This window comes from Haliotis rubra, unplaced genomic scaffold, assembly GCF_003918875.1.
Source record: "Haliotis rubra isolate DU_JTF1 unplaced genomic scaffold, ASM391887v1 Scf405, whole genome shotgun sequence".
Taxonomy (NCBI): Eukaryota; Metazoa; Mollusca; class Gastropoda; order Lepetellida; family Haliotidae; genus Haliotis; species Haliotis rubra.
In genome coordinates this window covers 494,092-514,776 of record NW_025767086.1, presented here as the reverse complement: position 1 = coordinate 514,776, position 20,685 = coordinate 494,092, and the positions used below count along the sequence as shown (strand labels likewise).

The 20,685-nt window shown below is 40.8% G+C and overlaps 2 protein-coding genes across 5 annotated transcripts in view; both read right to left on the bottom strand.

Annotated features, from left to right (window-relative positions):
• Positions 1-342: 342 nt before the first annotated feature.
• On the bottom strand, positions 343-8,869 carry LOC124287708. Of its 4 annotated transcripts, XM_046724232.1 has the most exons (6): positions 7,667-8,869; positions 5,835-6,465; positions 1,540-4,704; positions 1,432-1,507; positions 979-1,396; positions 343-943 (listed from the first exon to the last, which is right to left on the bottom strand). In XM_046724232.1, the coding sequence occupies exons 1-3, from the start codon at positions 8,743-8,745 to the stop codon at positions 4,693-4,695; spliced, it is 1,722 nt and encodes a 573-aa protein (XP_046580188.1). In that variant the 5' UTR covers positions 8,746-8,869; the 3' UTR covers positions 343-943; positions 979-1,396; positions 1,432-1,507; positions 1,540-4,692. The 4 variants fall into 4 exon arrangements, with proteins under 4 accessions (XP_046580188.1, XP_046580186.1, XP_046580187.1 ...); XM_046724230.1 differs by having other exon boundaries at positions 1,432-4,704; XM_046724231.1 differs by having other exon boundaries at positions 979-1,507.
• A 2,978-nt stretch (positions 8,870-11,847) lies between these two features.
• The window catches only part of LOC124287712, a 38,811-nt gene continuing 29,973 nt past the window's right edge, over positions 11,848-20,685 (bottom strand). The window contains exon 6 of the mRNA XM_046724242.1: positions 11,848-11,883. The gene's annotated coding sequence lies outside the window, so the exon portion shown is untranslated. The remainder of the gene's footprint in view (positions 11,884-20,685) is intronic.

Here is a 20,685-nt window from a genome sequence, read left to right as displayed (position 1 = left end):
CCCAATCGATCTCAAACTGTGCAAGTGGATGTTTTGTCAGACAACCTAATCACATTGTAAATCACTGATTTTATGCATTTGTATTAAAGAATCTGTCTATGTAACTGTCAACAAAATAAACAGCAGACCGCAGACGGCTTGCAGAGGGAGGGAGCCAATGACCTGTAACAGCGGCAGTGGTGGGTCATAAAGGTCAGTGGATTTCTTGAGACCTATTCTAAAGGGGTAGCACTCCTGGGAAGTTGAATATGGGAACTTAAGTGACATTTTCTCCTATATATGTTAAACAACACTGAAACACATGTTTTAGTATCTGGCAAATGAACACACAATGTACTGGTGTATTACAATACATACTTTATTTTCCAAATCTTCCAGGGATGGCGCTTTAGAATGTCAATTTACAAAAGCACTTGAAGCATATCTATACATAGCCATGCATTCAGCTAACACTGTACACAATTCATTATCAAACAATTTAATGACATATTTGAAAATATATATGAGTTCTAGCCCACTGTCATACCATGCCACAATTTATCATGGTTACCCCAATCAGTACAAACATATAGTAGTCTCCATGCACACACTATCCAATAGTGTCCATGAACATACTATCCAACAGACCACCGAGGTGGTCTCCATGCACACACTATCCAACAGACCACCGAGGTGGTCTCCATGCACATACTATCCAACAGACCACCGAGGTGGTCTCCATGCACATACTATCCAACAGACCACTGAGGTGGTCTCCATGCACACACTATCCAACAAACCACGAAAGTGGTCTCCATGCACACACTATCCAACAAACCACGAAAGTGGTCTCCATGCACACACTATCCAACAGACCACTGAGGCAGTCTCCATGCACACACTATCCAACAGACCACATAGGTGGTCTCCATGCACACGCTATCCAACAGACCACTGAGGTGGTCTCCATGCACAAGCTATCGAAAAACAGACCACCACCTCAATGCACACGCTATCCAACAAACCACCGAGGTGGTCTCCATGCACACACTATCCAACAGACCACCGAGGTGGTCTCCATGCACACACTATCCAACAGACCACCGAGGTGGTCTCCATGCACACACTATCCAACAGACCACCGAGGTGGTCTCCATGAACATACTATCCAACAGACCACCGAGGTGGTCTCCATGCACATACTATCCAACAGACCACTGAGGTGGTCTCCATGCACACACTATCCAACAAACCACGAAAGTGGTCTCCATGCACACACTATCCAACAAACCACGAAAGTGGTCTCCATGCACACACTATCCAACAGACCACTGAGGCAGTCTCCATGCACACACTATCCAACAGACCACATAGGTGGTCTCCATGCACACGCTATCCAACAGACCACTGAGGTGGTCTCCATGCACAAGCTATCGAAAAACAGACCACCACCTCAATGCACACGCTATCCAACAAACCACCGAGGTGGTCTCCATGCACACACTATCCAACAGACCACAGAGGTGGTCTCCATGCACACGCTATCCAACAGACCACCACCCCCATGCACACGCTATCCAACAGACCACCGAGGTGGTCTCCATGCACACACTATCCAACAAAACACCGAGGTGGTCTCCATACACACGCTATAGAACAGACCACCGAGGTGGTCTCCATGCACACGCTATCCAACAGACCACCAAGGTGGTCTCCATGCACACGCTATCCAACAGACCACTTAATAACATACTGATTGCTACAACATGTAGAAACAGGAAGATATAGGCATCCTCCAGCAGATATCACAGATTTCCTTCTTTTCCTGATCCCTTAGACAGTTTTCTGAGTCATCTATGTCTTACATCCAGATTTAATCCTCCAGCTAGTACAGGAAGGCTACTGATCCCTCAACAACAACTCATCCCTCACCATTTTGATGGAGTTCAATACATGCTGAAATGTATGCTGTATAGGGGTGAAATAATCCAGCAAGGTTATGATGTATGTCATTATGTGGATATTCATGTCAAATATTTCAGAGCAGAGTGTCATTTGATGAGTAGAAAGTTATACCAACAAATATCCTCTTGTATCGATACAGCAAAACATGTATCATGTATATCTTTACCAGAAAACCGAAGATGCATCCGTGAACCAGTGTATCATTTCACCCCTAAAGCTATATATACATGATGAATAGCTGTCAAGAGTTGTCAAGTGACAAGCTAACTCAACATAATTAGTGTGTACAAGCCAAGCATTGCGTCTACCTGATCACAGAATTGGCTGATGTGCAGGAGAGACTTCGCGGGGGAACAGAAGCTCATTTACACGGCAACATTTTCATGACCATAACTTTCTCACGTTTTGACAGGTGAGTATAAAAAATACAAATACAGCGCAGAGATAAACAATATCAAGATTTCACTCTCACATGCCATTAACAAACAACAACTGCAAACAATTGGTAGAATTGAGGAAAATCTTTCAAATATGTCATACCGCAAAACAATGCATGTTGGTGTTTTAGAATATTTAGAATAAATCTAATTACTGCTGATACTGAGCATAGAGATACAGGATGTGTCTGTACAGGTTTTGAGGCATTGGGAGAAAATGTCAGGTACATATCATGACATTTGGTTAAGAAACCCAAAACAATAGCAGTTGTCTGCGATATTTCCTGCTTCTACTGTGCTATCTCATTATCAAAATGCAGCAACTTGGCAGTTTGCAGGATGTTGCTTTTCGCAAGATTGCTATGGTACAGTAACAAAAAGTCAACATATTATAATATAACTGTTTGTCTGAACACATTACATGATTTCTCCACTGTACAGTCTTTAGGGTGGAACACAAATCCAAAGTCATATCACAAAGTGGAACAATCTACGTGTCTCTGGGGTGTGTGAGTGGGGTTATCACGGCTGTCGTCTCTTTCCGAGCATCCATACATTGAAGGTTATAGCAGGGTGTCAGTAGTTCATTGTACTATAAATTAAATAAGCAATATATACAGCTAAACACCTGGTAACCATGGCAACTGTTTTTAACAAGCCTGCAAAATGATGATGGCAGTGAGTGGTGTACATGACCAGAATTCATCACCGGGGTTTAATGAGGTGAATGTCACAAAGCTCACTAACACATTTCTGTGTGAAATGATGTAGAGGTGACAGCACAAGCAGCATCAACCACAGAACAGGTCTAGCAACATCCTGCCTGCTCACAGAAGCTCATCTGATTATGGCACACATATTAACTTGAAATTTAAACAAAAAATAGCAATTAGTGAAGTTCTGGCTAGTAGTCGCAAATGATAAAGGCAAGGACTACTATCACCTGACAAGCAGAGGGCGTGGCCTGATTCCTTATAATGCTAGGGTTACACAGCAGCCCTGTTTTGCCGAAACGTAGTGAAACAGAGACAAAATGTGATGGACATGAGACAACATAGGGGGACTGAATGTGACAGTCTGTGATTGCTGTGGATACCATGTCAGATTTTTACACTGTTCAAAAATTTGCCACGGCCGTCACAGACTAATGAGAAGCCTAGTAGGCTGTAGTACTACGGGGGGCACGCAACAAAACGTGACAGCATGTAATAGGCGGTAATTAAGCTTGTAGACGGTCTGTAGTGGGCCCCAAGTGGGACGGGAGGCATGTGTATTCCCTGGCATCTCACAGTCCTTTCACCTTTTGTTGCGGTCAGCCACATTTGTTTGGCGTTTTGTCACGGTTGTTTCACACATGATGCCCGTTTTGTCCTGGTTCTCATGGGTAGATAGGTTGTATGGTAGCCGATTTGTCCCGTTCTATCACGACGCATCCAGGCGTGTGACGGTTAACATACGTTTGTGTTAGTGCATCATGTGTCAAGGTGGACCAACACTCTACGGCTGCTTGATAATACACCATGATGACAAATGGAGGTATATTATGCACAAATTGACTTTTAGAGGCCCTGGTTTCAGAACTATCAGTGGATTCAAACATTGAAAGACTAAACAGAAATCTGGATCTGCACAGTGTATCTCAGCATTTAAAATTGTGTTACATACTGGTCATGTGGAAACAAACTTTCCTATGATACAAAAATAATAAGGAAACATGACATATTCAGTATAGCATGCAGAATGAAAGATGCACTTCATGAAATCTGAGCCCCAATTTACAGACAGTGAAGCTGCATATCCTTGTCCTGACAAGGTGGTGGTCACTTGCTTGGGTAGGAAAAAAGCACCTGTATGGAACCGCACTGAAAACATATACTTGAAGACCAGAAGTCAATCCTGTCTGAATTATTACCACTCGTGAATAACACTTAAATATATCAGGCTTAATGTCTGACTATAATCAATTATGGTTACCATAGTTACAGTATCTGTGTGACTTAAAAGGCTTCCTCTAGTTCACTATCACATGACATTTGTTTGTGCCACCTCCTCCACTGATTGACCACAGCACTGTTTGCACTGATTGACCACAGCACTGTTTGCACTGATTGACCACAGTACTGTTTGCACTGATTGACCACAGCACTGTCTCCACTGATTGACCACAGCACTGTCTCCACTGATGAATGACCACGGCATGTCTGCACAGAATGACCATGGCACTCTCACCATTAAATACTGAAGCATAAGCTGTCTCCATTGTCTGCCATCTGATATAGCCACACTCACACAGCGTCCACTTTAGTCAACTTTAGTCCACTTCCTGTGAACAGCAATTGGGTGTGACATTAGATGACATTTCTACAGTCAAAGATAACATAGTATAGTCAAGTTAATATGCACTCCCCAAGCTAGCATGGGTGTGACCATGTTTGCATGAGGATGTATTGTCAGTAGCTGATCTGGATAAGCTGCAAACCATATATTTGCCATTTTCTATTTCTGTTCTGATACAAACTGGTTACCAGAAACAATGTAAAACGTCTTATAATAAGGGAAACTATTCATGGTGGGCCTACAGCAACTTGTGGCATTTAGAAGTTGGTGTGATGAACAACAAGGAGAGTTCGATTGAGAATAGAGATACAACTTGTTTAATATAACATGAGCGATGTTTCGGTGTAGCTACTAACACATGATGATCATATGCTTGATAACGTTGTTAGTAGCTACACCGAAAAGTCGCTCATATAATATTAAAGAAGTTGTATATCCATAGAACTCCAATTAATATAACAAGAAGACAAAGTCATCAATATCCCCCACAATGGCAAAATACTCTTCATGATTATGTCTACGAGTTATGCTTATGTCAAATATTTAGGTGTGTATATAGAAAATTGGAAGGAGAGTATTGAAAGGTTTTTAAAGTTCTGCTCCAGAAAGGAGCACTATCACCAATTTCAGTCTATGTCAAACTTGTTGCCATGGAAATGCCAAAAATATTTTATTCAGAAATCCAAAACTACCAAAAGGCACCAGTACACCACCAGATCTATGTATGTGCCAAGTTTGGTGAAGAAACATTGAACGGTTTTAGAGTTCTGCTCCGGAAAAGTGCACTACCACTAATTTCTGTTTTAGTCAAACTTGTTGCCATGGAAAAGCCAAAAATATTTTATTCAGAATTCCAAAACTACCAAAAGGCACCAGTACACCACAAGATCTTATCTATGTGCCAAGTTTGGTGAAGAAATATTGAACGGTTTTAGAGTTCTGCTCCAGAAAAGACAAATGTGCACGGACAGACGGACAGACACACGCAAGGACGGAGTCCATTTTAATACCCCCCGCAAAACGCGTTGTGGGGGATTGAAATGACATAGTCCTGAATCCTACCATAGCTTGGCAAAACCTTCCTACAACTGCTAAGTTAAAGTCTCAACTACTCACACACTCAAGAGCTCGTTGTTTTGCTAGTGTCTGCTCTGTAATTGGGTCTTCATTATCTCCTGGAGAACTTTCAACACTTTCCGTAGCCATTTCAATCTGTTCTTGTGGTGGTGTTCCCACATTCTGTAGTGCTGAGACAGCTGGTTCATTCACAGTGGAAATGTTCTCGTGAGAGGAGTCCCCACTACTACCACCGCCCTCCTTCCCACCAACCCCCCGGGGCATCAGGGCTGCCACACCCACAGGCCTCACCCTAGCAGATGGCTGAGGTGGCAATGAGGACAGGGATTCACTGGTGTGTCTCTGCACACTCGGCATGTCCCCAAATCCTGAGTTCACCGGCCCTAACGATGTCACAGTTGGTGCTGCTGCTGCTGAGGAGCTCCGCGGAAGATGTTGAGCTGTACTTGAGACATTAGCGGATGCTGCTGGTTGGCCTTTCTGATTTCTTGGCGCCACATGCTGTGATGGAGTTGCTGCTGCAGCTGTAGTATGCGAGAACCGAGGTGGCTCTGGAGCCCTGGAGGGCAGGTGTACTGGGCATGGGCGATGAGGCGCCACTGAAGGGTTGTTGTCTTGGTATATGGTAGATGGAGGCTGACTTCCTGAAACTGATGACTGACCAGGCACTCTAAAAAAAAATGGATGAAAAAATTCATGGCAACGGGAGCTGTTATTTGGCGTGCCCAAGCATTTGGTACAGGAGAAAAACAAAATATGTTAATTAAGAAATACACTTCGCTCTACCACCATGTATAGTGTAATAAAACATACTTTTGCCCTGAACTATTATAGTTAAAGCACGAGGACGCTTTGCGTCCGAAAGTGCTTTAACGCTATTATAGTTCAGGGCTTAAAGTGTGTTTTATTACACTATACATGGTGGTAGGGCTTAACTGTATTTCTTTTCTAAGATGCCAAACTTAATACTTTCTAAAGATAATTACGATTAATTTAAGGCAGAAAACAAACGACGGTGTCTGTGACCTAAATTAAGAATCCTCGCATGGGGCTAACTGGCTGTTCTATTGATGTGTCTGCCCCTAACGCTAAGACGAACGCTACCAGAAAAAACAAATGATAACAGTTTGATGACGGTTTACGCTCGGATTAAATATCTTCTTTGAATTATTTTAATTACATCTGTCATTAACGTAAACCATATGGGGTAATATGAACGCTGCATTTCTACTACCAGCGTAAGTTTAGATCAGTACATCCAGAGGAAGTTGAGTAGTCGTTTACATTCCACAATTGCATTGTGGGAATGTACACATTACTTAACGCTACCGTGTCGCTGAAAACTTGTGAGTCGAAATGAGACATTTTAACCGTCGTAAAACATAAACATAATGTTTCCACCAGTGATTTTAGCTGCTTGAAGCAACAGCAAACCAAGAAACTGAATGCAATGGTGTAGTTTACTGTAGGAGGCCGTACGAGGCGATGACAACTGACATGCATCGTGACGTCGCTTACATTGTGACGTAATGTAAAATGGTTCGATTACGAGGGGGCACACTAGAATGGCACAGTGACGGGATAACGTCATTCAATTGTTACGTCATCAAAAAACTATACTTTTATTGTCTGATAATGTTTGTTTTTTTCGATTGTTCTAACCGCTAGGCATCTTAGAAATCTCCAATATATTCCACACTTGTAAGTCTGTGATGAACTTGTGATATAAAACTGTCATGGAAGTTGTGTTATAAAACTGTCATGGAAGTTGTGCAAAACTGACAAACTTGTGCAACTCTGAACATTCTCAACACATAACCAAAAAACGAGTAACCTCAAAATTGAAAATGCAGTATTCATCTGTATCTTACCCTTCTGGTCCCTTCCGCACAGTAGGAGGGTCTTCCTCCTCGCTGTCCATCGGAACCTCCTCTGTTCCCTCCAGAACCTGGCCACCTAGCATCTTCACTGTGTTGTCATTCCCTATCTGAACAACTGTGGCCCCAACTATGTTCAAAGGAGCTTGCTCCTTCTTCCTTGCCTGTGAACGATCTTTTGTTTCACTATAATAATGGTAATGGTAGTGAACCTCTTTTGCAGGTTTAGCTGTCGTCAAGACGGATGGGTCAACTTGCCCACAGTCTGAACCGAAACAGTCTTGTTCTAGTGTCCGAGGAGCAGTCTCTGTAACCAACTGTGACCTTAAAGAACCTGATGTGGCTCCTCTGCTTTGTTGGCTGGGGGAGTGAGTGCCTGATCCCTGCCCTGGATCCTGGTGCAGGGACCTTCCACTATGTGAACCAGGTCCAACAGACCTGAAGTCTTCTTCTAGATCGCCAATAGATGGTTCAGGCGGCAAACTGCTTAATTGTGAAGGCTCACTACTGTCATGTGTGTGTCTGTTTGGCAGACTAAAGTATTTAGAAACACCTGTTGAACCAGTATTCTTCCTGTTTCCTGGCAAGATGTTAAAGCCAGTACTGCTCTCATTGCTCCTGGGTAGGTTGATGCTTGTCTCCTGCAGGCCACGCATTCCACATCCTTCTCTAGCTGCCCTTGAAGGCAAGCCGATATGATCAGAGGCAGACCTTGGTATTGAGGATGCAGGTTGAACATTTTGTGCAGGATTACAACCCAAAGATTGCGGATTGCTCTTATTTTTCAGCCATTTCATGCCGTCATTTGGTGTAACACCAGGATCGCGTATATAGCTTTCCTCACTTCTAGCCTCAGTTGAAACTTTAAACTTTTGAGCAAATCTTTGCAACATACTCTGTGTGTCACTCTCCGACGGAGTCTTCAAACTACTCAGCTCTAAATCACGCTTCAATTTCTCCTCCTTTTCAACTCTTTCCAATTCTGCCAGTTTGCGCTCCATTGCTACCTTTGCATCATTCTCACGTTTTTGTCGAGCTAGATTTTCCTCTCGTTCTTTTACTTTTTTCCTCATATTTTTGTATTCTCCATTTTGTCACCCACTCTTTTCTTTCTCTTGTTAACTGTTTTTCATTTCTTCTCCGAATGTACAACTTCTCCTCTAAAAGTTTTTGCACTGAATCTCTGAAAAACTTGTCATTTGTCCAGTATTGAATTCCCTTTAATGAATTAAGACTTGGAGGGATTCGGAAACTAGCTTTTCGCTTTGGTTCTGTAAACACTGGCACAACACACCACTTTTTGTCAGGATTATGAATTGCTTCCATTAAACAAGTCTCACTAGAATATTCAGACCAAGAATCAACACAAAAAGATTTTGTTATGTAGAGGAAAACATAAGTGCATCTATCAATGCCAAACTCTAATGCCTTGAACTTTGATCCAATTGAAATGGCAATATCATCATTTAAAACAATCTTAGGTATGTCAGTTCCAAGTAGCCTTATTTCACTGAAATGTTCAACAAACTCCATAACTAGGTCCCTATCGTCTTCGCAGTACAGCACCATGGCATCTTGAAAATCAACCCTCATTTCAGGCGGCATTTCATGCAGGAGTTCCTGAATGTCCTCTTCTGTCACATCCTGGGCATCACCTGAAGACGAACCGGAGGCAGGGGAGGAGGAGCTTGGAATAGATGGGAGGGATATTGACGAGGAGTCTTCATCCCTTCCTTTCCCTCCCACCGACCTCTGGATTTGGTGTACTAGGTGTTCATGGATGACATTGACTGTGTCCATGGTTGAGGGTGGATGGTCTACAGAGCTCCCTCCTGACCGCTGGAGGTTCATAGTGTTCATGCTAGTCTGTTCCATAGACGGGATAGCATCTGGGTCAACTACTTGCATATGGCTTATGTCACTATATCCACTGTCAACCGAGCCTGGCAAAACAATGAAAACATATACTAGATGATTCTGTATAATGTAAACATCCTGTAATGAATGGATATATTGTTTCCCCATGGACATTGGATACTGAACATTTTACCCTGATTCTGTATAATGTAAACATCCTGCAATGAATGGATATATTGTTTCCCCATGGACATTGGATACTGAACATTTTGCCCTGATTCTGTATAATGTAAACATCCTGCAATGAATGGATATATTGTTTCCCCATGGACATTGGATACTGAACATTTTGCCCTGATTCTGTATAATGTAAACATCCTGCAATGAATGGATATATTGTTTCCATTGGATACTGAACATTTTGGACATTGGATCCTGCAATGAATGGATATATTGTTTCCCCATGAACATTTTTTGCCCTGATTCTGTATAATGTAAACATCCTGCAATGAATGGATATATTGTTTCATGGACATTGGATACTGATTCAACATTTTGCCCTGATTCTGTATGTAAACATCCTGCAATGAATGGATATATTGTTTCCCCATGGACATTGGATACTGAACATTTTGCCCTGATTCTGTATAATGTAAACATCCTGCAATGAATGGATATATTGTTTCCCATGGACATGGATACTGAACATTTTACCCCTGATTCTGTATAATGTAAACATCCTGCAATGAATGGATATATTGTTTCCCCATGGACATTGGATACTGAACATTTTGCCCTGAATAATGTAAACATCCTGCAATGCCCTGATTCTGTATAATGTAAACATCCTGCAATGAATGGATATATTGTTTCCCCATGGACATTGGATACTGAACATTTTGCCCTGATTCTGTATAATGTAAACATCCTGCAATGAATGGATATATTGTTTCCCCATGGACATTGGATACTGAACATTTTGCCCTGATTCTGTATAATGTAAACATCCTGCAATGAATGGATATATTGTTTCCCCATGGACATTGGATACTGAACATTTTGCCCTGATTCTGTATAATGTAAACATCCTGCAATGAATGGATATATTGTTTCCATTGGATACTGAACATTTTGCCCTGATTCTGTATAATGTAAACATCCTGCAATGAATGGATATATTGTTTCTGGACATTGGATACTGAACATTTTGCCCTGATTCTGTATAATGTAAACATCCTGCAATGAATGGATATATTGTTTCCCATGGACATTGGATTCTGTATACTGAACATATTGCCCTGATTCTGTATAATGTAAAACATCCTGCAATGAATGGATATATTGTTTCCCCAATTGGATACTGTAAATAATGTAAACATCCTGCAATGAATGGATATATTGTTTCCCCATGGACATTGGATACTGAACATTTTGCCCTGATTCTGTATAATGTAATGTAAACATCCTGCAATGAATGGATATATTGTTTCCATCCATGGACATTGGATACTGAACATTTGCCCTGATTCTGTATAATGTAAACATCCTGCAATGAATGGATATATTGTTTCCCCATGGACATTGGATACTGAATTTTGCCCTTCTGATTTTGCCCTGATTCTGTATAATGTAAACATCCTGCAATGAATGGATATATTGTTTCCCCATGGACATTGGATACTGAACATTTTGCCCTGATTCTGTATAATGTAAACATCCTGCAATGAATGGATATATTGTTTCCCCATGGACATTGGATACTGAACATTTTGCCCTGATTCTGTATAATGTAAACATCCTGCAATGAATGGATATATTGTTTCCCCATGGACATTGGATACTGAACATTTTGCCCTGATTCTGTATAATGTAAACATCCTGCAATGAATGGATATATTGTTTCCCCATGGACATTGGATACTGAACATTTTGCCCTGATTCTGTATAATGTAAACATCCTGCAATGAATGGATATATTGTTTCCTCATGGACATTGGATACTGAACATTTTGTCCCTGTTATCAGGCATGGAGGGCAACATGAAATGGTTGGTGTAACAAAGTTACTAGCATGATAAATAGATTCCCAACATTTTCTTTTCACATCATACCCGTGAAGATCCGGGTTAGAATATTGATCATCAGTAACCCATGCTTCTCGTTAGAGCCGACTAATGCGATCAGGTGGTCAGGCTCGCTGACTTGGTTGACACATGTCATCGATTCCCAATTGCGCAGATCGATGCTCATGCTGTTGATCACTGGATTGTCTGGTCCAGACTCGATTATTTACAGACCGCTGCCATATAGCTGAAATATTGCTCAGTGCAGCGTAAAACTTAACTCACTCACTCACTTTTCACATCAGTGATAAATCGGCGCACATAAGTTCACATACATCTGACGTTAGCCAGCACAAGAAATTGTGTTTACCCAATGAGTCATTAAAACAAGACAATAAGCTTTCACTACATAATGAAATGATCCCACAGCCAACTACTTCTTGAACCTAACTCCCAAACATTTGCTCCCAGCCACCTGAAGCTCTGGATGACATTGATGATCTTACGTATATCAGGAGGTATCTTCTTTCTGGCACCCCGTCCACCCTGCTGTCGTGACGACCCAGACATGTTTGAAGGCTGTGTCTGTGACCTCGCTGAGTCCGGGGACGACTCTGGGCAGTCGGTTGGTTCACTATCAGTTGTCACAATGCTTGGCAGCCAGGACATCATGTACAACAGTCCCCTTCTCAAACCTGCTTCTGTGACATAAAAAAACATCGTCAGGCATTAGTACATCAACAATCACAGCTCATGTCCTTACGCCAAGGTTACCTGTAATTATTCCAATAGTAACGGGTCCACTAGTCATGGGTTAATTGTAAACATCCAAACAGTAATCGGTCCACTAGTCAAGGGTTAACTGTAAACATCCAAACAGTAATCGGTCCACTAGTCAAGGGTTACCTGTAATAATCCCAATAGTAACATTTTACCTGTAAACATCCCAATAGTGATGGGTCCAATAGTCAAGGGTTACCTGCAATTAGTCCACTAGTCAAAAGGGTTACCTGTAATTAGTCCACTAGTCAAGGGTTACCTGTAATTAGTCCACTAGTCAAAGGGTTATCTGTAATTAGTCAATTAGTAAAAAAGGGTTATCTATCTAGAGTCCACAGGCAAAAGAGGAACACCCCCATGTAATTAGTCCACTAGTCAAAGAGGAATCAATCTATTGTCTTACCTTTATGTAAAATACTTTAATTTCATTGGTCAATGGTGAGTTAACAAGTTTCCGTGTCATCCCTCCCAGGAGGGTGAACTCTCCTCTGAGAAGCTGTATTGCTAACAATGGTATGACATCATAATATGACGCATGCAGTGCCCGGAGTTCGAAAACTGTTCGATTAGCTGTTTTTCAGTTCACTATGTACACATTTATTTTATCGACTTTCACTGCTTTATTTAAACTATTATATACATTGAATTGTTTGCACACTCAGCTAAACATAACTAACCATTTTCAGAGCAGTTTTAATCTTGTCAGAATGTTTCATTGATTTAAAAAATGCAGTCGAGAGGCAGACGCCATTTTGTTTACATGTAATAAAGTGGGTAGTGACCTTCAAAATAAAATAAAACAAGTATTGTCACTAAGGTGACATAATCCCCCGCCACAAATTATCAAATCAAACTTATGAAGTAATGAAAGTTTAAGATGAAGTTAAATGTCAACAAAAACATGACCAGTCAAACTCTCTTGATATCTTGCTGTTTAGTTGTTCAAACACTCACATATTTTCAACACTGACTTTGACCTTGACATGAATGTCATAGTGTATGAAATATGCAAAACTAGTACTAAAGAAATTGCTTATTGAAAAACATTCAAGGGAGGTCTTGAAAGTCTATGAAGAAATCCAGTGAACCGTTCTTAAAATATCTTGCTGACAATTCAGGTTAACATGCTGAAATCTTCATTGTGTCGTCGTGACCCTAAAAATTATGTGAAGGTCACCGAAATTGACTGGGCCTTCCCTAGATGAATCTTTGTGACAAATATGAAGAAAATCCACTGAATATTTTTTGCGATATCTTGATTACTATCTTAACATGCGATTTAACATGCTGAAATCTTCAAAGTGTCTCTGTGACCTTGAAAATTAAGTGAAGGTCACCAAAATCGACTGGGCCCTGCGCCTTCCCTAGTAAAAGCTTGGTATGGAATATGAAGAAAATCCAGTGAATGGTTCTTGAGATAGCTTAACGTGCAGGTAAAACGTTGAAGTCGCCTTGTGACCTTGAAATGAAGGTCAAGGTCGCCAAACCTGACTGGCACCTTCCTTTTACTGTGATGAACCTAGGTACCAAATATGAAAAGAATCCAGTCAACGGTTCTTAAGTTATTCCAATTCGTACGTACGTACGGACGGAACCTAATACTATATCCCCCGCTTCGCGCTAAACGCGCGGCGGGGGATAAATAATGATATTTTGTACATTTAACATGGCGTTAAGATAAATACGGTGTATGCTTCTCCCTCGGTTAATATGGTCTGATGTTCGCAACTTTGTAGCAGTGTTATCCCTCGCATACCGGCTCGGGTGACACTGACACAAAGAGGCATACATCAGACCGTATTACCCTTGAGAGTTTGCTAGTCATTGGTAACATTCAAGAAAGTACCCTGATACAAGACTCTCAATACAACAAATCTATTTGCGACTCTTGTACTGCAATACATATGATTCAATACAATACCTGTAAAAACATGTAAGTAATAACAGAAACTGTTGAAGAACAAGTTTATGTGGATTCTCTAGTATTTACTGATTGGCTGTAAATAGCAGAATCTGTGCAGTGCCCCCCAGCTTATAATACATCTACAATATCAAACTTTTGCTGTCTGAAATTTCTGATTAACCTGCAAAAATAGAGAAAATATGAATTTATGGAATGGAAATACTGGTGTATGCTTCTCCCTCTGGTAATACGGTCTGATGTACGCATCTTTGTAGTAGTGTTATCCCAATAATTGCATTTAGCGTTAACCGCTAAATTGTGTTTTTGTTGGCGTCGCCATACCACGTGCCTTTGTTTATAAACATGACCTTGGCAAGCGCAGCTGCAAACATTACGTTAACACATGACGTCATCAGTTGCTACGTCATCACACCACGCGACAGATAACGGTGAGTTACCTCACTTCTCGCGTCACCACCGAACTCGCCTGTCGCGCACAGCTATTAACAACTTTTAGTTTACGCTTTTGTGACAAGGTGACAATTTCCTGACACAACTGATTGATTTTTTCTGGTGGTATTCTAATCTCCATAGAAACGGTGTCTATGGTTAGGCCCAGGAAATTGATGGTCGTGGTTGGTTGAACTGTTTTTTCTTTTGCTATGGGAATGCTGAATTGTTTAAAAAGCTGAATGCTTGAATCTAACAGGTGTTTACATTTACCTGATTGGGCGCGACCTCCAATCAGGAAATCATCTAGATAGTGCATGATGGATGTACTGTTGGTGTATTTGGTTATGCACCACTGCAAGAAACGGCTAAATGTTTCAAACAAGGCGCATGATATAGAACAGCCGAAAGGGAGACATTTGTCAAAAAATCCTGAAAGTACATACCTAACAGGTGGAAATCCTCCGGACGCACTGGGAGCAAACGGAAGGCTGACTTAACATTGAATTTTGCTAATTGAGCGCCCTTGCCTAAACGCTGAACTAAACTTACCGAACCGGGTGTACTGAACAGAGCAAAATTCCGCGGAAATTCCATCGTTGACGGACGATCCCCGGAGATGGGAGAGATGGTGTATAAGACGGTAACTATCCTCGATTGTGGAGACATTTGATGTGTCAGATTTCTTTTTGACTAAACCAATGGGAGAAACCTTGAGGTTTTGAATTGGGTGTGAGGGGAAAGGCCCGGCAATGCGACCAAGAGCATTGCCGCACCGAACTCGCCTGTCGCGCACAGCTATTAACCCGGTTATGACGTGACCCAGTATACCTCATATTCTTTCAGAATAGGCGCTGCTACAACTGCGGCGATTAGTGGTTTGGATGAAAGTATAATTCAGCATTATGGTAGATGGTCATCTCGCACATACCAAGGCTATATTAGGTTCTAATAAAATACTCACGAATACTTAACTTAATCTAGTTAATATTTACTAGCTTGGCTTCTATTAATTACGTTGTTGTAGCAATTTTTCTGCTGTCCGATCTATATGTTACAGATGTGGCCTGGGTAATTGGCGACAGCTACATGGCCAGAGCGAGGGGAAGCTTGGAGCAGCATTTGCAACGTCTTGGCACTACACGATGGCAAGTCCGAGGCGGGAGGCGATGGCGCCATTTCCGATCTTCCCTTAACAATCTCTTGGCTTCTGCGGGTAACACCACTCCCAAATGGCTCGTGACCCATTTAGGTTCAAACGACATGTGCCAAATGTCTGCCAGGTGCATGTACGGCGACATCCTATCACGATTTGCTGTATGCCAAACTATCGTCTGCGGACACCAGGTTGGTGTGGTCCTTCATGTTGCCACGTGTTGTGTGGCCGGCGGCTGTGAACATTAAAAAGCTTGAACGTTCTCGCAAAAAGCTCAATCGAAGACTGGCGAACAGAATTGAAGAGCTACATGGGATCAGCGTCCGCCACGATCAGATTGATTCAGTTAAATGTAGCTCGGAACATTACTTGGCTGACGTGGTGCACCTGTCAATCAGTGCAACGGACTCTTTCGTGCACAATATTATCAATGCTTTAACTGCCAAGTAAATCAGATAATGCTAAAATAATGGCAATAAGTGAGCACATAATTTCCATAATTTTTGCGCTAATTTTGGGTTGTTTCTGCTGTTCGTCTATCCACTGTTTTCTAATACCTATATCGTGCTGTGTGGATGGCCGTCGATTTGTATCGCAGTGGCCTGTTTGGGGTGAGAAGTTCTCAATCGCTATGCTGCTGGTTGTCCGCTTTCAGAGCGGAAACCCCATAATCATAATTCCAGCCTGTTTTACAGTAGGTGGAATTCATTCGCTCGCTATGCTCACCTCGTCTGCTTGGTCACAGCGGAGAGGTGATTGAGTAATATGCTCTTGCTGCTACTTCTCACCCCTGTATAGCCACACATATTGGCCACTACTTCCCAAAACAAATATCTTCCTTTTCATTTATAACGCTAGTCCAGCAATAATGGGATGTGTATCACATCATGACTTCACGTATTGCTACACTCCTACTAATCATTGTTGTCAAAAGGTATACTCTACATGTAATAGGTCCAGTAACTGTAACTGTGTAATAGTACCTGTAGTCAAGACTACACTCGTCAAGAGTTAAGAGTCCAGAAGAGATTTGTTATGAGTCTTTACTGACAAGTGATATTTTCAAATATAATTGAATAACCGGTCCAGCTATATAAACTTTTGAGATAATAATTCTATTAAACCAGATTTTTCATGCATCAAAATATATTGTTTTCTCTATGGGCCTTTGCAGCTGACTGCTTTCATTCACATATTGACAGTTGCAGGCCTCATTTACATATTGATGAACGGTTGTCTCATTTACATATTGATGATTGCAGGCCTCATTTACATATTGATGAACGTTGGTCTCATTTACATATTGATCATTGCAGACCTCATTAACATATTGATGAACGGTGGTCTCATTTACATATTGATGATTGCAGGCCTCATTTACATATTGATGAATGGTGGTTTTATTTACATATTGATCATTGCAGACCTCATTTACATATTGATGAACGGTGGTCTTACAATGTATTTACATATTGATCATTGCAGGCCTCATTTACATATTGATGAACGGTTGATGAATGGTGGTCTTACAATGTATTTACATATTGATCATTGCAGGCCTCATTTACATATTGATGAATGGTGGTCTCATTTACATATTGATGATTGCAGGCCTCATTTACATATTGATGAATGGTGGTTTTATTTACATATTGATCATTGCAGACCTCATTTACATATTGATGAATGGTGGTTTTATTTACATATTGATCATTGCAGACCTCATTTACATATTGATGAACGGTGGTTTTATTTACATATTGATCATTGCAGACCTCATTTACATATTGATGAACAGTGGTCTTATTTACATATTGATGGCTGCAGGCCTTATTTACGTATTTTAGGTGATAATGGAATATTAAATGGAATGACTTCAAAGCAAAACAAACAAGTGTAGAAGTGAGCAAAGCTCACATACCCCCGCTTCCAACCTTGGGACATGGAAATGACTGATATTGATATATATAATGTGACAAGGATCAGCAGCTCACAAGACTTTCTCTTTGACTCTACTAAACTTTATATACATGTTAGATAATAGTTTTGGCATGTACTGATTATGGTAATAATTTATGGAAACTAGATTTTTTTGTGTTTTCCGTGGAAACCTGACATACAGTTGAACTTGACTGTCTCATGTTGCACACAATGGACGTAGATGAAGATTGCTATTTTTTAGCACATGGCATATCTGTGGGTCATGATTAACTTGTGTATTAAGTTTGGTGAACCTAGCACGTATAGTTTCGATGATATGCCGTGGTCAGGTAACCATCAAATACATTTTGCATGTACCTAGCATGAACCTAGCATGTAAACTTTAAGAGATATGCTCCGGACAAAATAATCGAACACATTTAGCACTAAGTCATGTTTCCATGGAAACAGCAAAAAATACAATTCATATCTGGATCTAAACCCCAAAAGGCACATCTAGGGATCATGCTTGATATTTGTACCAAGTTTGATGAAGCTAGCATGTATAGTTTGGAAGATCTAAATTCTGAAAAACTTTAAAATAGCAAAAGACAAGATGACATCCTCATAGTCACAGCCTAAGTAGTGTTTCCATGGAAACAGCAAAAACTAAATTCTGAAAAAAATGTGTACTTTAAAATAGCAAAAGGCACATCAATGGGTAATAATTAACACGTGTGTGAAGTTTGGTGAACCTAGCAAGTAAACTTTAAGAGATATGCTCGGACAAAATAATCGAACACATTTGGCACTAAGTCGTGTTTCCATGGAAACAGCAAAAAATACAATTCATATCTGGATCTACCCCCCAAAAGGCACATCTAGGGATCATGCTTGAAATGTGTACCAAGTTTGATGAAGCTAGCATGTATAGTTTGGAAGATCTGCGCCGGACAAGATGACATCCTCATAGTCACAGCCTAAGTCGTGTTTCCATGGAAACAGCAAAAAAACTAAATTCTGAAAAAACTTTAAAATAGCAAAAGGCACATCAATGGGTAATGATTAACATGTGTGTGAAGTTTGGTGAACCTAGCAAGTAAACTTTAAGAGATATGCTCCGGACAAAGTTTCGGGACGGACGGACAGAATGAACGCTATATACCCCAGTTACTTCGTAGCGGGGGTATAAATATGAGTAAGAAAAAGGTCAGCCAACCCAGTGATTAACCACATGAGTTACTTTCAAGTAACATTGAATCACCGACTACGTAGGCTGAGTCTGTAAGACCACTAGTTTTACTTTCACTATGTCCAGGTTTCAACAATGCATGCATGGTCATGCTCTAAGACATTTCAACAGAAGCACTGTCAGTGTCACATAACCTGCAGTAACTGGTGTTGGGAATATATAAATAGACTGGGAAATTTTATCCCAGATGGTAAGAGTGGTAAATACATGAGAGGTTTTATACAACATTATCACTATTGCTACAGTATCAAGGCCTACCTAAATAATCTGGGACAGTAGAGCCAGTCGGGCCAGTCACACACTGGCAGCAGCTTCCTACGTCTGTGTCATATCATACAACAAGCATTGTAAGAAGGGCTGAGTTTCTAGTACAAAAAGGGAATCCCCAATGGCAATGTGAGAATTCATACTATAAAATAACATGAGAGTAGGGCTGGGACGGGTAACACGGGTATCTGGGACGGGTGGGTAATGAGTTGGACCCGGGTACCCGTCATGTTACCCGGACCGGCTTTGATCATGTGACTAATAAATGAAGACTTAATTGAATGTGTTTATAAATATTATATATATCCAGTGCTCCAGATAAGGGCCGTATCGGCGTATGTACGGATAAAAAATATGCACGATACAGTAGGAAATAATTTAGAAAACGTAGCAGTTATGCACCACAGCAATGGTGTACGGTCTTAGAATCATTTACAGACGTTTTTATCTCAAAAATTATTGTTTTATTGTCTATTGACCTGTTTACACGAGAGTAGCAATGTTGTGGTGCATATATGAAACGAAACACAAGATTACTGATACTCCATTAAATTCCATTCAGTACTCTAAATGTACTCCCCTGATATCTACAACGAGATTGTTGTCTTATGTTTGAAATTGTGGACTAAACTAGCACAAGGTATCAACTGTCGGCAACTAAGCATGTCACGTGTAACATAGGTTGCAAGTACGCCAAGTAGTAAATTGTTTACATGTAAAAGACTCAAGAACGCAGACGTCCACCTCAAATAGAGTCTGAACAAACCGCGAAGGTAGACCTATTGTTACTGATTAGGTAACTGGGTTTCAAAACATTTAACAAACTGTACAAAGCATTACTTTGGCCAGTTATAACTTAAGGCATTTTAATCTATGGAACAGAGGACTATTCATCGATCAATGCAATGCAAAACCGTGCTATGAGATTTTACCTAGGTCTAGGCTATTGAAGTCGAGGCTAATGAAGAAGTTATTGGTGACATGGGATGGAACCCCGCAACTACATGTACTACAAGATATATTCTTGATTCGTTACTGGAGGAAAATGATCAATATGGACCAAGAACGTATAGAGCCCTATGTTTCTAATTGGGAAAATAATCAATCACGGAACAGACACAAGCCTTGGCACTTAGCTTTTTACCGGCGAATGAACACATTGGGAATCACCAAAAAAGCTCTTTTAAACAACATCATCATCACTGTAAGAGACTGTGAAGAACTATTGTTACAAGCTTTTATAAAAATAAGGGAAAATTCATCACACCTGGAGAACTCAAAATGGGGATCGAGGAAAAACAAACTTGCGTGTTTTTGCAAGGATTAAAGATTTTATAATTATTGTTTTTGAGATGACCCCCGGCTC